The sequence below is a fragment of the Lichenostomus cassidix genome, chromosome 3 (genome assembly GCF_008360975.1).
Source record: "Lichenostomus cassidix isolate B80296 chromosome 3, HeHo_3.0, whole genome shotgun sequence".
Classification (NCBI taxonomy): Eukaryota; Metazoa; Chordata; class Aves; order Passeriformes; family Meliphagidae; genus Lichenostomus; species Lichenostomus cassidix.
In genome coordinates this window covers 38,341,593-38,356,699 of record NC_139483.1, presented here as the reverse complement: position 1 = coordinate 38,356,699, position 15,107 = coordinate 38,341,593, and the positions used below count along the sequence as shown (strand labels likewise).

Genomic DNA, 15,107 nt, shown 5'->3' with positions numbered 1-15,107 from the left:
GTAGGTTTGCTGGGTTCATTTAGTGCTTTCCTGCATCTCCAAACACCTCTGTGAGCCAGCAGTCACAGAGAGATCCCTGCAGGAGTGCAGGAGGCTCCAATGAGGCAGGATAGCTGCCCTGCAGTTGTCTGTGCCCTGTTCTCTGTCACTGACAATGTCCCCAGCCCTTGGTACTTTCCAGGGTGTGGGGACAGGGGTGCAAGCAACCACTTATCACACCGTCTTTAAACACAGGGACCTTTCAAATGCTGTCTTGAGGGGAAGCTCTGCTGCTCTTCTTGGATTTGGGGAGCTACTGATGGACAAAAAAAGCTGTGAAAACAGTATTTTCAGTCAAAAGTTCCCTAGCTCCTCCCACCCCCCCATTCAGTTCGTGATTCAGTGCCATGCAGGGGGCTGCTTTGTGCACTGCAGCTTGGGACTCCAAGTATTTGCTTTTAAGGCTTGTTTGCTAATGCAAGAAGACATTGGTAACAAGTTAATTACACTGCTGAGTAATGATCCTTGTATAAATATTCTGTCCCTGGTTGCATTTATTTTGTATATCAGGAAAAAGATTTGAAAAATTTAAATTTTAAATATCCTTCCCCTATTGTCATGAGACCAATTTATTAGTTTTATTAGCGAGGCAGCACTGCCATCTCAGCAAGGGCCCCTCCAGTTTCATGGAAGAAGACAGAAAATGTGACTCTTGCCTGCAGAGGGCAGGTCCCTGTTCTGCTCAGCCAGGGAACTCAAAAGTGCAAGATAACAGCTCAGACTTTGTACTTCTTTAAAGTTTCACATTTTCTCCAAAGCTTTTCCAGGGCGATTCACCGACTTCTCCTCTGTATACCATCAGGAATGAGTCCTCTTAAGTTGACAGTAAAAATGTACTTTTTTCAGTGTTTGCAGTTCACCTTGTCTGCCTATACTTTGCAGCTGTTTAGGGGCAAGGTATTGCAAGGGAAGAAGTTCTGGGAAAACTTGAACTGTTTGCAATTTTTTATTATAGATTTGGTTCAAAGGTATTGATTTCAGAGGACTTTCAGTCAGATCCCAGATACATATATTGCATGCGTGCATGAAAAGCTTGCTTTTTCTTGCTCTGTCTTTTTGAGACATATGAATTTAACTAGATCTATACATATAGATTAGATTTTCCTTGATTCTATTGATTTAATTTCTTGCCTAAATTATTTATTTCAAACCTTATAAATAATTTAAATTTATTTTGAAAATTAATACAGTTTTTACATTCAATACAATTACATTTTTAGAGTTTTTGGTTGTGTATTTGTTTATTATTTTCTTTGTGTTTTTGTTTCTATCCTTTGCAGGGAAATTCTTAATTATATTATGTGACATCTGTTTTCTGAATCATCTTTTTTCTCTCAGCTGCCTGGAGCTTCTCAGAGCACTCAGATATTTTGGCTACCCCTTTCTGAGAACAGAGACTTAATTTTAAAATTATGCTCTGCAAATTTTACTGTAGAATTTACATGTGACAAGTAAATTTGTATTGAGCTGACTCATTTTACTTCTGTCATGCATAATATTCACACTTGTGTATCCAATATATCAGCTTCTTTTTCTGCATTATTACCTCTGTGCATATTGAAACATAATTAGAGAGAACATCTGAGATATAATGGAATTTGGACCAAAGGGGTTTCTTGCCATCTGAGTTTTTCAGAGCTTAGTGGTTTTTGATTACAGAAGTTTCTGCTTACCTAAAACACAGCTTTCAGTGTTAGCAGTGTCTGTATCAGCTACAGAAAACACTGTCTTCAGCTGGCACCTCATCAAGCCCCGGATGTTAGGCAGCACATCACTGCTGAGGGTGTCTGCACTGAGATTCTTTGAACCTCCAAGGCATGAGATTTTAAATCCATCTCTGACTCTCTTCATGCTGTGTATTCTGCTCAGATTTGGAAGTATTTCACTTCCCCAAAAAGGTTTTCCCATGATATTTTGTGGGAATTTGGTAATCAAATGCCAAGATTTTAGCAAGTTAAGGGTGTTGAAAGTAATATGGGCTGCACTGAATGTGTTTAATTTTGCTGTTCATTTCCAAAGGCTAAGGAATTATAACTTATTTCTATTATTGTGACATAATGTCATCTAAACAGATCAAACAGATGAATGAGAGCAGTATATTTAAGGAACAGAAGTACTCAACAGATCAAATTTTGTTTTATAAAGGAGAATCTGGTAAGAATTGTTAATGTCAGTTCAGACAAATTATGGAAAATTGAACCTGATATGATGGTCCTTCCAGCATTCTCAGGTTAGACAGTTCCTTCCCAGTGTCTGTTTAAGGCAAGCCAGCCCACCACTGTCCGATAAATAGATGTGGTTTTCTCTTCCTTCTCTCTAGGTGATGTTTACAGAAGAGGATGTCAAGTTCTACTTAGCTGAGCTGGCCTTGGCATTAGACCACCTCCATGGTCTTGGAATTATTTACAGAGATCTAAAACCAGAAAAGTAAGTTAACAAGGAAAAGGGAACTGAAACATAAATACATGAACTATTAGCTTGCTTCCACTTCTTGTCATGCTACTAAATGGGAAGGTGCAAGAGGCTCTGCCTTCCTTCTTATTCGTGAGACTCTACATGAGACCTTCCCTAACAGCAGAAGGGTTTTTCTGTCATACCATTTTAGCACGAGGCCAAATATTTTGACTGTGACCAGTATGGTGGGACTTCTATGTGCCTGGCCTTCAGTTTTGTGAATGATCTCAGCAGAGAATTGAGATTCCTGTGACTTTAAATTTAATGGCACCATTCTCTGTTTGCAGCATTTATTCTGGCCTGCCCCTTGATGCAGTGTAAACCATTTAAATCAACTCCACTTCCAGTTTATATGGAATGTCTTGTGGCACCATTCAGCTTTATTGTAACTGTTACTCAAAGTAAATGAGCATGTCTGAAAACTCGTGTGCCTATTAACTCATGTGAGATGTGATAGGCGGGATTTTTAAAACACTTGTATTGACTATGCAAAATACTTTCCAAAATACATGTTCTCACTTATATTTGCAGCTATTTTTCACACATAATGTGGTCCTAGTTTTGCTTTCTCTTTTTTTTATTTGCAATACATCAGTAGAGCAAATGACACCCTCAGTGCTATCACTGGGAGTGACAGGATACTATTTTTATTCTATGCTCTTTGCCTGGTGCTTTGCCTGCATCTGCTATGCTGACTCAAATAAATCAAGCTGCAACATTTCAAAGTTAGTTTTTAATGTAATGGTCACCAGCATTTATAAAATATAACCACTGAGGGCATTCCATTTGGCAAATGTTTACACTTTCAAAGTCTAACAACACAGCAGCATTTTCCTACTGTGACATCAAACTGAAAAGTATGCAGCTCTTTCTTTAAATGGAGTGTTACAGATTTCACTCTCACAGAAAAAACATGAGACCAAAAGTAATGGGAGATGGACTTTGTTGGTGAGAAGTTGAAGGGGAGGAGACTGTTCATCCACATTACAGTTCTATGTGATTTAAATTTTAAATTCAATATTTTGTTTAGGTTAGAAAAATAGTAGTAGTAGTAGTAGTAGTAGTAGTAGTAGTAGTAGTAGTATGCAAATTCAACAGATGTTCGTAGCAAGAGCTCTCAGTCTTTTGGAGTAGAGGGCTTTTTGCAGTTGACCAAATTTTCCAGTCTTGCCCATGTATGCAAGCAAAACTGGAAACCAGACTCTTTGGAAAACATGGAAGGTCATCCTCCAAATTAAACAACGAGGGAGAAAAGTACTGGTTTGTTCCTGACACGAAATGCAGGTAGGCAGTGGTCATACCCCAGCTGCCACTGCCACAGACTCTTGCATTGGCTGCCAGCAGCTCCTTGGTTTCAACTTTATTCTGAATTGCTGGTTTATCCATTCAGCATCAGCAAACATGTACACAATAGAATAACTCAAATTATAGCTTTTCAGTTTGAAACTTTGATTCTAGTGAACATTAGTATGAATCAAGCACTGCTTTTCTCTCTGATGTTAGATGAAGCTGATTTTTGAGATAACAGATGATATATGAATCTGCTATTAGAAGATATCCAGACATGAGCTTGGATATTGAGATATAAGTCACAGTGCTGTTAGATTTATAGGGAAATGCTGTAATTTTTAGATTTAGAAGAAGTTAGAAACCAAGGAGAAAATTAAACATATGTCAAAACTGTTCGTTGTATTTGAGATACTGAGAGCTGGATTTTTCATAGTTCTCAGCAGGAAGTGTCACTTAGCATCTCAAAACACATCCCTCAATGACTCCAGTTGCAAGTGAGAGCACTTCAAATTTCTGCAAACCAAGCTGCAGTGTTTCAAATGAGGGATCACTGAATCGAGAAATTAGAGCTCATCTAAGGAAGGAAGGTGTCACTGATTTGTCATTGTCACTTAGAGGCATGTTGAAAAGGTACAGATAGAATCCAGTTTTCTCTGTATTTTCGTCTCAGCTGAGACCAGCCATCCCTTTCACTGCACTGCTCTGCTAAAATCCCTCCGTGAATGTTACCACTCGCCAGCTGAGGCAAGGTTTCCCTGGAAGAAAATAAAAATTACCGTCATGTAACTGAAGATCTTTATACAGCAAGATTACTGTATAAATTACTGTTAAATTAAGGTGGCAGCCCTCACTCTTGCATTTTCTAACTTTTGTATATATGGTTTATGGTCTTTGATGTACAGTTAAATGGATTAAATGTAATACAGTTTCATTTGGATCCAAGTGCCAGAGTATAAAATTAGTTTACATGAATATAACTGTTGTATAGGAAAGGGAATGACCCAGAAGTTCATACCTGGAGATAAAGCAAGACCTCTGACTGAAAACCATATTCTCTAAAAATAGCTCTATAAGCACAAAGCCTATGTGTAGTCACACCTAGGACAGCAAAGCATGACAGCCCTCGATTTTGCTGGAACTTAAGGTTTACATTAAAGAAATAAATACATCAGAATAAAAAAATTACTCGCAAGGGGAAAAAATGCTAATTTTTTTACTTAAATCTGGGAAAGAATAGCTTTCTAAGTAAGACAATAAAAGGAAATTAGGACCATCCCAGGATTTTGTAATCCTCTCTTTGCCCCCTGGCTGGGTCAAATGTATCAAGACCATTAAAGGTGAGTTGCTGACATAGGATTAAAACAGCTGGTGGAGACTCCATGGTCTACACAGGAGGCCTCTTGGCAGTGCTCCACCAGTTGTTCATCTAGAATATTGCTCCTAATAGCTAGTTTGAAATTCCTTTGCTGCCACTGCAGCAGCACTGCTCCTTGGCCTGTCTTCCTAGATGCCCCAACCTGCTTGTTCTGCTCTCAGCAGCAGCCTCAGGGCATTGTGAGAACATCCTTGTCCTTAGACCCTCTCCTGTACCTTAAACAATCCAGCTACTGAACTCTTCTCCACTAGTCAGTCTTTATAGGTGTTCAATCATTCCTGTTCCTTGTCTTTGGTTTCCCTCAATTCCTATCACCTTCGAAGTGCAACGTGCAGAATCACGCGCACACATCTTCAGGAGAGGCATTACCAGCATAATTACAGTACGAGGTTTGCTCTGTCAGGTTTGCAGAACTGGAGATAAATTAATTAGTTTGTAATTTACCAATTCTCTCTCTCTCTTCCCCCTTTATTAAAGATAGACACTGCATTTGACCTTTCATTGTTCAATGCTTTTGCTGTTCTTCAGAAGCTCCTAAAAGTAACTGCTGATAGGTTTGAGTTTGCTTGTCAGCTCTGTTAGTATGCTAAAATGAAGCTCACTGGAATTGTTTAGGGGAAAAAAAAGTTAGAAAATAGCACTGTTCAAACCACTTGGAAGAACCCTCAGTACATTAAAATTTAAGGTTTGTCTTTTTATTTTTTAAGATTCCCTGAGCAAAAATCCATGTTAACAATTCAAAGCTATGAGTTAATTTCAAGTGCAACTGGGAGTTGTTCTCAAGTCAGCTGTACTTACTTCAGAAAGACAAATAATTGAGCTTGCTGGTTAAAGTCTTGTTTAGAACAGGCAGACATTTATCTTGAATTGTTGCAGACAAATTCTCCTTGAGTTGTCTTGGTGATTTCAGTGGCATCCCTTGTGGAACAAAGTAATTGTTCAGTCACACTGAGAGCCACTGAGTTACTTACCTGGTGAGGCACATTTTTACTTAAGAACTGCACAATCAAGATATTAAATATACCAAAATAGAAAAATGGGAGCTTTTGTATTCAGCAGGCTGAGATAGCATGGGGTCATGAGATAGGTATGAGGTCATGCAAACACTGAAGTATCACAAAACACAATTTGTGAGAATCTTGTTCTCTTTAATAGATATTTGACTACTTCATCTGGTGCTTTCATAGCAAAATGTGCAATGAAATAAAACATTTCATAAAGTCCCACGTTTTATTTCCAACATGAAAATTTGGCTACAGTTTCTGAAAAACAAAGTGTGGGTTGAATCGTCTGCAAAACTGCTCTCACTTAGAAAGAAACTTAGATCATTAAAAAAAAAATTAAATTTAAAAAAACCAACCAAAAAAAATCAACAAAAAACCCCCAAAAACCCAACAACTCAACCAAACCAACCCCAGAGTTCCAGCTTTATTAGATTTGGCAGAATTTCACATTGATTTAGGAATGCTGGAGCTCAAAGTGAAGCCCAAAAGACATGACTCAAAACCAAAAATAAAAGAGAGAGAAATGGGAGAGAATTGTTCAGGCCTTGATTTAAGACATGATATAAAACAATGTCAACAACACATAACAAAATGTTTTTACCCCTGTGATAAAAGTTGTAGCAGAAAACTACTGTGGAGTTTGCAGTCCCAGCTATACTGTGAGGCTTCTACTGTAACTCGGTATGTCGTTCCCCTGCTGCTAATTTAGCTGCTCCAGCCTCTAGCATGGAGATTTCCAGCCTTTATTTTCTGAAGGCATACTTTTAAACTGAGGTCAGTGGAAGCAGTTTGAATGTTTCTGGGATGATCCTGATGTTAAGATGTTCAACCATAGAGTGATAGAACATCCCCAGGACAATCACAAGAGTCACACCATGTGTCTGAGAGCATTGTCCAAACACTTGAACTCTGTCAGGGTGGTGCTGTGACCACTTCCCTGGGGAGCCTGTTCCAGAGCCCAGCCATCCTCTGGGTGAAGAACTTTTTCCTAATAACTAACCTAAACCTCCCCTGACACAGACTCAGGCCATCCTCCAGTCCTGTCACTGTCACCACAGAGAAGAGATCAGTGCCTGCCCCTCCTTCCCCCTCTTGAGAAAGCTGTAGACTGTGATGAGGTCTCCATTCAGTCTCCTCTTCTCTAAGGAACACCCTGATTTTGTGGCATTTTTTGTTCCAAGCCTATATGTGGTTCACTTATTTATGATGTTGGTATGTTTTTCACCTAATAACCGTTATTACTGTTTTGAAGAGAAGGTTGACAATGACAGTATCCCGTAAAAGCACTCAAGCCTTAGACTGAACAAATAAAATGAAAAAACTCCTAGCTGAAGGTTATCATTCAGTGGGATTGTAACTGAGTTTAGCATTTAAAAGTAGTCTACTTTTTATGGTTTTCATAATTTCAAAACATTAATTTAGGCAAAAGATTATTCTTAAGCCTGAATCATATTAACAACTTCTGGTTCTTTATTCCCTTCCACAGAATCATACTATCTTATTGCAGAATTGTTTATCCTGCAAACCAAACCATAGATAAAGTAATTGTGATTCTCACAATAGAATTTCTCCATGGACATGGTGGGATAAAAAGGAATGTAAAGTGATAAAGATAAAAAGAGACTACAGAGTACGATCAGATCATAAGTTTGCTTCTACAGTCACAGGAAAACTATTTGTCTCTTGTTGTAATTTGCATTCTTAGAACCAGGTACTTTGTTCTTTGCTTCTTAATTTCACTTTAAAATAATTCAGTGCAACAACTGCCTTTTTTTTTTTTTTCTTGCTATTAGCATATTGCTTTCCTTTTACATGAAATATAATCTTCAGTTAGTAACTGTAGCATTAATTGTGCTGCCGGATGGCAAATGTGGAAGCACCCAGATGTCCAAAGGGTGCTGCCAGGGGCCACAGAGGAAGCTGCCAGCAGCTGAGGGCATGGTAGAAGGGTGGTTAGGGAACATGAGATGGAGGAGGGAAGATCACTTTTTAGGGGATAGAGGATACACATCCGTTGGATCCATTCATTTTGCTGCTCGTGCAAACACTGAGTATGAGAACATGTTGCTGTATGTTTCTGACTCAACCTCAGACAGTATTATCTGTCTGATAGCTGTGTTGGTGTTGCCTCCATCCCTTAAATAAGGGTAAAGTGTGAACCCTCTAATCAGGGCAAAGGGATGGGAAATTTACATCATATACTTACAGAAGCAGCATGGATTTTCAATAGGAAATTATGAAATATAACATCTATTGAATGTTTCTGGGGAAACTTCCAGAATCTATGAATTGCACTGTGGTTTACAGGGGCTCCTTGGGTGTGGGGCAGAATTTTGGATGTTTTCTGAGATCTCTATTCCCCCATGCTATTTTTTCAGATCCAGGTCTGGGGAGTTCATATATTCATGCTCACTTCCCCACTGGCAGCTGTTTTATTCTGGTCTCTTCTGAAGCACAGGTTTAGGGGTTGCAGTCACAAAAATACATTTAAACATGCCTGTTATAGACTAGTACTTGAAAATTTTGTGTCTTCAAGAAAACTGTGGAGAAAGAATAAAGGTAAGATGCTTTTATCAAGAAGGAAAGGCTTCTATTATTGGAATCATAGTACTGACTTAGTTGCTGGCCTTTGTTGAATGGCACAACAGCTTTTTCTAAGCACATAAATGATTGACAGAAGAGCATCTCTTTTCAATTATGTTTCAGTAGAGACAAAACTTTTCACAAAGTATAGCCTGTTATATTTGGTTCACTTCTGTCCTATTTTCTTCCTGAATAATTGGATTAAAGTGATTCTCTAAGAGAAGAGGAAGATAAAAATAGCTGTCACCTTGCTAGATCATTTTAAAAAGAAAAATAGTAAATCTAACTAGAATTGAAGAAACACCACCTTCATTACTGTGTCACTATTTATTTACCAAAACCATTATTTTTCAAATTTCATGTTCCTTCTTATTTCCACAAAAACTAGCACTGATTTTTGTGAACTACAGAAATGTTGGAGTGCCGTTGTGAGAAAAAAACATGTTGGCAGGTGGCAAATGTGAGAACACTTGAATTCGGGATCCAGGCTGAATTTTCAAATGTGCTTCTGGACAGAAAATAAGCAGAGGCTGAGATCCATGCAGTTGGGCTGTGACTAGTCATTGTGCTCTACAATAACTTTTATTACTTCACCGTGAAGCTTTAGACTTAATTTTAGGTCCAGTGAGTCCAAGCCCTGATTATTTGTGTGATTGCCTTTTCTTCTGACAAGAACAGAAAACCTGTAGCTCCTTCTCCTGCTGGAAGCATATACTCTGCAGTTGTTGGCTTTGAACACAGTGTTCCTTCTGAGCTCTCTTTGCATGCCCACCGTGAACATCCTATGGAGCAAGGAGGAGGCTTCTCATGGAACTGCCTCAGGCTGTGCATTCTTCAGACATGAGATTAGGCAGACCTTTGAGGTTCATTTTTCTTTCTGAGGCCACAGAATCCAAGAAGGTTTTGTTTATAAAAGTATTTGAATCTTGCATATCTCCTTACCTGATTTAAACATTTTTTTTTAATTCATGGTTTTTAACTGCACTCTATGCCTGGCTAATGAATGAATGTTTCTTTTTTGCTTTATAGCATTCTTCTTGATGAAGAGGGTCACATTAAGATAACAGGTATGTGAGGAACAAGAAAACTTCATGTCTGTAAGCTGATGATTGTTTTCTGCAGTATGTTCCATGCATCCTGGTCTTTGGTTGGAAGGAGTTTGCTTACAAAAAGTAGAAGCCAGAAGAGTTTGAGTGTTGGGCTTCTCTGTCTGTTTTTTCAAACCCCCATGTTGCACAGCACATGGAGAACATAGCATTTTCTTAGTAAAATTGTGCTTTTGACTGATGTGAAGCAGGCAGGTTTGGCTGCCTACCACTGCAGATGGAAGGATGCTTCCAATGTGATTGCTTACTGCAGGCAGAGGCTGGCTGAGAAGACATCCTTTTGCCACTCTGGAGTTCCTGTCTAGCCATCCTTTTCACTGGTGTAATCTGGGATTATTATTCTTTATACTTTGGCTATCTGAGCAAGAAACCTCACCAGCACTGCCTTCACCAAAACTTAACGGTATATTTCTCCTTACTTAACTCTCGCATCTGCTTTGGGCCAGAATCTCATTCTGAACAGAGAAAATGCAATGCCTACTTTCAGGGTGTATTAAAAAGTGCCAGCCCTGTAGGCAGGGCTCCAGCACACACCTGTCTGTGGCCTCATTCTGCACACAGACAGAAGGGCACTTCCCCAGCTGGTTGGTGTGTTTTGTTCAAACAGATAAAGTGAATAAAGGCATAAATAATAATTTTTAGAGACCTGACTAGTCTTTTTTGCTTCAATTTATGTAGATTTCGGTCTGAGTAAAGAAGCCATCGACCATGACAAGAGAGCATATTCATTCTGCGGGACGATAGAGTACATGGCCCCAGAGGTGGTCAACCGGCGAGGACACACGCAAAGTGCCGACTGGTGGTCTTTTGGCGTGCTCATGGTAATGCAAAAATTGTGCTTGTTTGTTGGAGGGGTGGCTGTAACGGTGGTTTGTAGGAGGGATCAGACCCTTCAGATAATAATCGCAGTATCAGGAAGGTTTTTCAGAGAGTATTGCACTCTCCTCTAGCCAGCCTTCTAAAATTACATGTTCATATGTTAACCTTCTCCCCCCACCCTGCACCCCTCCAACCTCTTCAATCTGTCTGCTGTTGTTTCTGAGGGAAATGAAGAAAAGATTAAGAATTTGGTTTGTGACACTGTGATTTTTAAAAGCTGTACATACAGTATAAGCTTTTGATAGCAGATATTTGCAGCACTGTTTATCAAGCACAGTGCTGTCCCTTGAGCCCAGACACCAGGTACTTGTTACTCTCACGGGGATATGTTTGGATAATGGAGGTGGTGCTGCTCTCTCCTGAAGTGTGCAGGCTGCAGGTGTGCCCCAGTGCTCAGGGTGTGGCCACCAGCAGGCAGCTGTGGCTCACAGGACACCTCACCATGGTTGTCACAGCTTCCCTGCAGAACCAGGGCAGAAGCAGAAATTAGCAAAGCAATGTGCTCTTCCAATACAGCACCATTTCCTGTGCCATGGAGGCTTTTTTTGGTGGCTGTATATTACACTGCATACCAAAATTCATAGACTTTGTTTAAATTTTGTTTACCCAAAGTGGACAACTGGTGCCACCAGAGAAAGTAAATATAGGAAGCAATGTGAAAAACAGTGAAAATTTGTGATGGGGAGGGCCTACATCACTGATCCAACATGTTGGCAGGAGTTAATCTGCATAAATATTGTAATTTATTGCCTGCATTATAAAGGGAGTGGAACATTCTTATCTCCTGTAGCCACAAATCCATTTGTGAACGCTCAGCACTCCTGAACCATCTACGTTTATTCAGGAAAATCAATAGGTTATGTCTCATAGAATAAATATATCCCTACCCTTTAACTTTTTTATTGTATGTTTAGTTTTGGAGGGTAGCTGTGTCTTCTCACTCTCTGTCTCCCATTAAATGATGGTGCATTTGGTGTTTAGATTGTTTTTTCTTTCACCAGCTAATAAACTCTTTAATAAACCAGACTGCTTCCTCCCTGGGTTTTGCTAGGCATTCTTTTTTTTTTTTTTCTTTCCACTGCTCTTTTCAACTCTCCCCTAAGGATTCAGCATATTAAAATTAGAAAAGATAAGAATCCCTATAAAAGGAGATGAATTAAAGAAAGTAAAACCCTTTAAACTCCAAGCTAATGCTTTAAGCCTTTAAGTGTTACCAGACATCTTAGAGAAAAATATGAAAATATGTCGACCGGTTCAACTTTTTTCCTTTTCGACATTTAAGTATATTTTCACACACTAAACATGTGGGAAGATCTCTTGATGCTGTCTTTCATTCTGCTTTTGTCTCCTTGTTCTCCTTGTTTTCCTTGTTCTGTCACTTGCATGTTCTTTTAGGGAAGCTGTTTTTCTATAAGTCTGAAAAACTGAAGATAATTAAATGGCATTCAAATGATTTATTAGCATTTCTTCCTAAGCATTTTGCAGTATGACGTAAAATAGACGAAGAAAACATGCCAGTTGATGAAATATGCATAGATTGAAAGGAAGTGTATGTGATAGTGTACTTATCATATCTAAAATTCTTATCAAAAAAGGGAACACGTTAGGCAGAGTTATAACATGGCCTGTGTCCTCCTTATCACCAGAGCAACCAAAGTCTCACTTGTCTGTTCGTTTCGATGAAGGGAGATTAATGCTTCAGTATGAAGAGTTGGGTTGTGCTGGCAGCTTCTTGCCAACCTGCATTGACCAGGGCACAGGCTAGAATCAAACTGAGTGATCCTTGCAGACTCCTTATAAATGTGGCATGTTTTGATTATTAATAGCAAAACAAACTTGTCTGAAAGTTACTAAATTCTGCTCTCATTTATGAATTACATTATAAGTTATTTCTTGAATTCTTGTTCACCAGGGGTTTTACTATCAACAGCAGTAAAACTTCATATACTACCAGCCAGGTCTTTGACACAGGCTACATAACTGACACTGTTACCTGCTCTGTTTTTTTCTGCTCAGTTTTTTGAATTATTTTAAGGTAGCTTACAGTATGCCAATGGGTATACCACACAAATCTTAAAATTTGCCCTTTCCAGCATTACAGAAGACACTGCCTGCTTCTCATTCAATGTGTGGTGATGACTGCTCAAACCCAGCCATGATGTTGTGCTGGTGAATTTATATGGTTTATCATGACCAGACAGTTTTCATTTTCTGCCTTTCTGTATTGTACTCACTGCATTGGAGATTTTGGATAGAATATACTCTGCAAAAGTTTTGCATCAAGAGATCTGCATGAACAAGTGTTTGGCCTAAATTTTTTAAAATTTGGATTTATAACTAATACCTTTTCAGCTGCACTGCAAGAACCTTGATGCCACACTGCCATCTCTGAAGCCCACATAAGCTGGTCTGCATGATCTAACATATACAAATCTCCTGGAAGCCTCACAAAGCAGTGCTTTTGTAGCTTATCCTACCAGCTGATTTACAAGGTCACAGACCTTATGGAAGTTGTATCTCTTTCAGGACAGGAAAAAACCACTGTACACCTTTGAGAGTCATGTGAGCAGAGAGGGGAACACAATTAGAGAAATGACTGTGATGACTTGATAGGCAGTCCCAAATAAGAAGAAATGTGTTCATATATGTCAGCAAGTAGCAAAGTCTTCCCAACAAAAGAAAATGTCCCTTTGATATGCAAAATATTCAGCTCTGTAGTAATTTTGTAGTGGCTATACAGTGGCATTGGAAAAATCAATGCAAGACATCAAAGTATTACAGTCTTCTTTTACAAAATCCCATTTGTTATATTCCCAGTGCAAGAGATGGTCTTCATGAGCATTGTTTTGAATGTTTGTTTTTGCTGCTATGTTAAGGGATTCAAGCCTTTGTGAGCACTAATTCATTATGTTTCACACCCAGATAATAATGAAGACTATTTAATGTGTTTTGCAAATGATTAAACTGAGTGCTTCAGCAGTTCTCAGATACCTGGAAAATGACTGGAATTGTTGAAAGGAGAACCTGGCCATTCTGATGAGAGTGTCTCTCTCTGTTTGCCAAAACTAAGTGGTGTCAAGTTTCTTTGTAACTTGGTGTTTTATCCTATGCTCACAATACTTCAGCAGACTTGGGTTGAATTAGTTTGTACAACCTGCTCTCCTTCCGTCTGTTCAGAAGGCTCATATGGTATTTACCCAGGCTGAGGATTTTTTCTCATTATCTTCCTCAGTGACCTTCCAGGGTCACTTCTTGAATCCATTTCCTCAGGAATATGGCCCTCTTTTCCCAGGTCTTCCCACATGTGTATCTTCTGGGAAGTGCTCATGTTTTGCCTACTGAAATTGGAAACTGCCCTGAAAACTAGAGAAAGGAAGCACTGCATAGTATATGGAGAGAGGGGTTGGACTCCGTGACTCCAGAGCTCCCTTCCCATTAAGCCTAATTCTGTGGTTCTCTTAGTAGGCAGCTGAACTGGAACAAAGAATACTTGCCTTTCTTGCCGAATATTGGTACCGAAAGGAAGTCAAGGTTGGAGGGAGGTGCAGCCTTCTGAACTACTGTGTAACAGAAGATGGCCCTCCAAAACACCCAGGAAATGAATCAGTGGGAAGGAAGGAGCAAGCAGATGGTTTATACAGATAAGGAAGTGGGGAGAATGAAAGTTGAGTCTCCCAGCAAAACTATAGGGACTGCTTTAACAGACAAAAATACTACAGAGTTCATTCACCTCTAAGCTCAGCTTCTTTTCAACCTGCTGTGACCCATACAGCTCTGTATTTATGTGCAAGGGTGTCAACAGCAAGTTCTCACTTCTGTTTTTATGTTCATGTTTAGCGAGATTTTTGATTTTTTGGAAAAATAGCAGGAAGACAGGTGGTTGTGCAGTGAAATGGTGCCTTTAACTGATGAGATGAACTATTTAAAAATATTTTTCAATCTCGTCCTTTCATTTTTAACCTTCAACACATTTAGTCAGGACCATTTTGCAATTGAGAAGCTAATGCCTTCTTCCAGATGCTGCTTAGCTAAGTTCATTGAAGTAAAAAGCTACTTACATAGCTGCATTTCAGTTTAAATATTGATGTTAAGTGCATTTCTTCTGGACCTGAATTCAACTCAACATCAGGCCTGCGCAATTGGAGACGTGCGGTAACAAAGTGCTGGCCATTACAGCATCACAGGGAATATTCCCTGCAGCCTCCAGGACACTCATTCCCCCTGCTCCCTCCTGCAACTTAAATTTCTTCCAAATTCCTTCCCTCTGGTTTCTGTCCATTGCAGCCATGGTGCATTTTCAGGTATTCCTGGGATACTGTGGTGGGTGAGAACTACAGTTGCTTCCCACGTAGTCACTGACCAAGCAGTTGCTTATAT

At 39.3% G+C, this 15,107-nt stretch overlaps 1 protein-coding gene across 6 annotated transcripts in view; it reads left to right on the top strand.

Moving 5' to 3' along the window:
- Window positions 1-15,107, top strand: part of RPS6KA2 (ribosomal protein S6 kinase A2) — a 286,999-nt gene that overhangs the window by 221,165 nt on the left and 50,727 nt on the right. For all 6 annotated transcript variants that reach the window (XM_085055349.1, XM_085055344.1, XM_085055346.1 and 3 more), the window contains 3 exons: window positions 2,360-2,466; window positions 9,775-9,812; window positions 10,530-10,672. In XM_085055349.1, coding sequence (XP_084911475.1) covers window positions 2,360-2,466; window positions 9,775-9,812; window positions 10,530-10,672 — 288 coding nt within the window. The remainder of the gene's footprint in view (window positions 1-2,359; window positions 2,467-9,774; window positions 9,813-10,529; window positions 10,673-15,107) is intronic.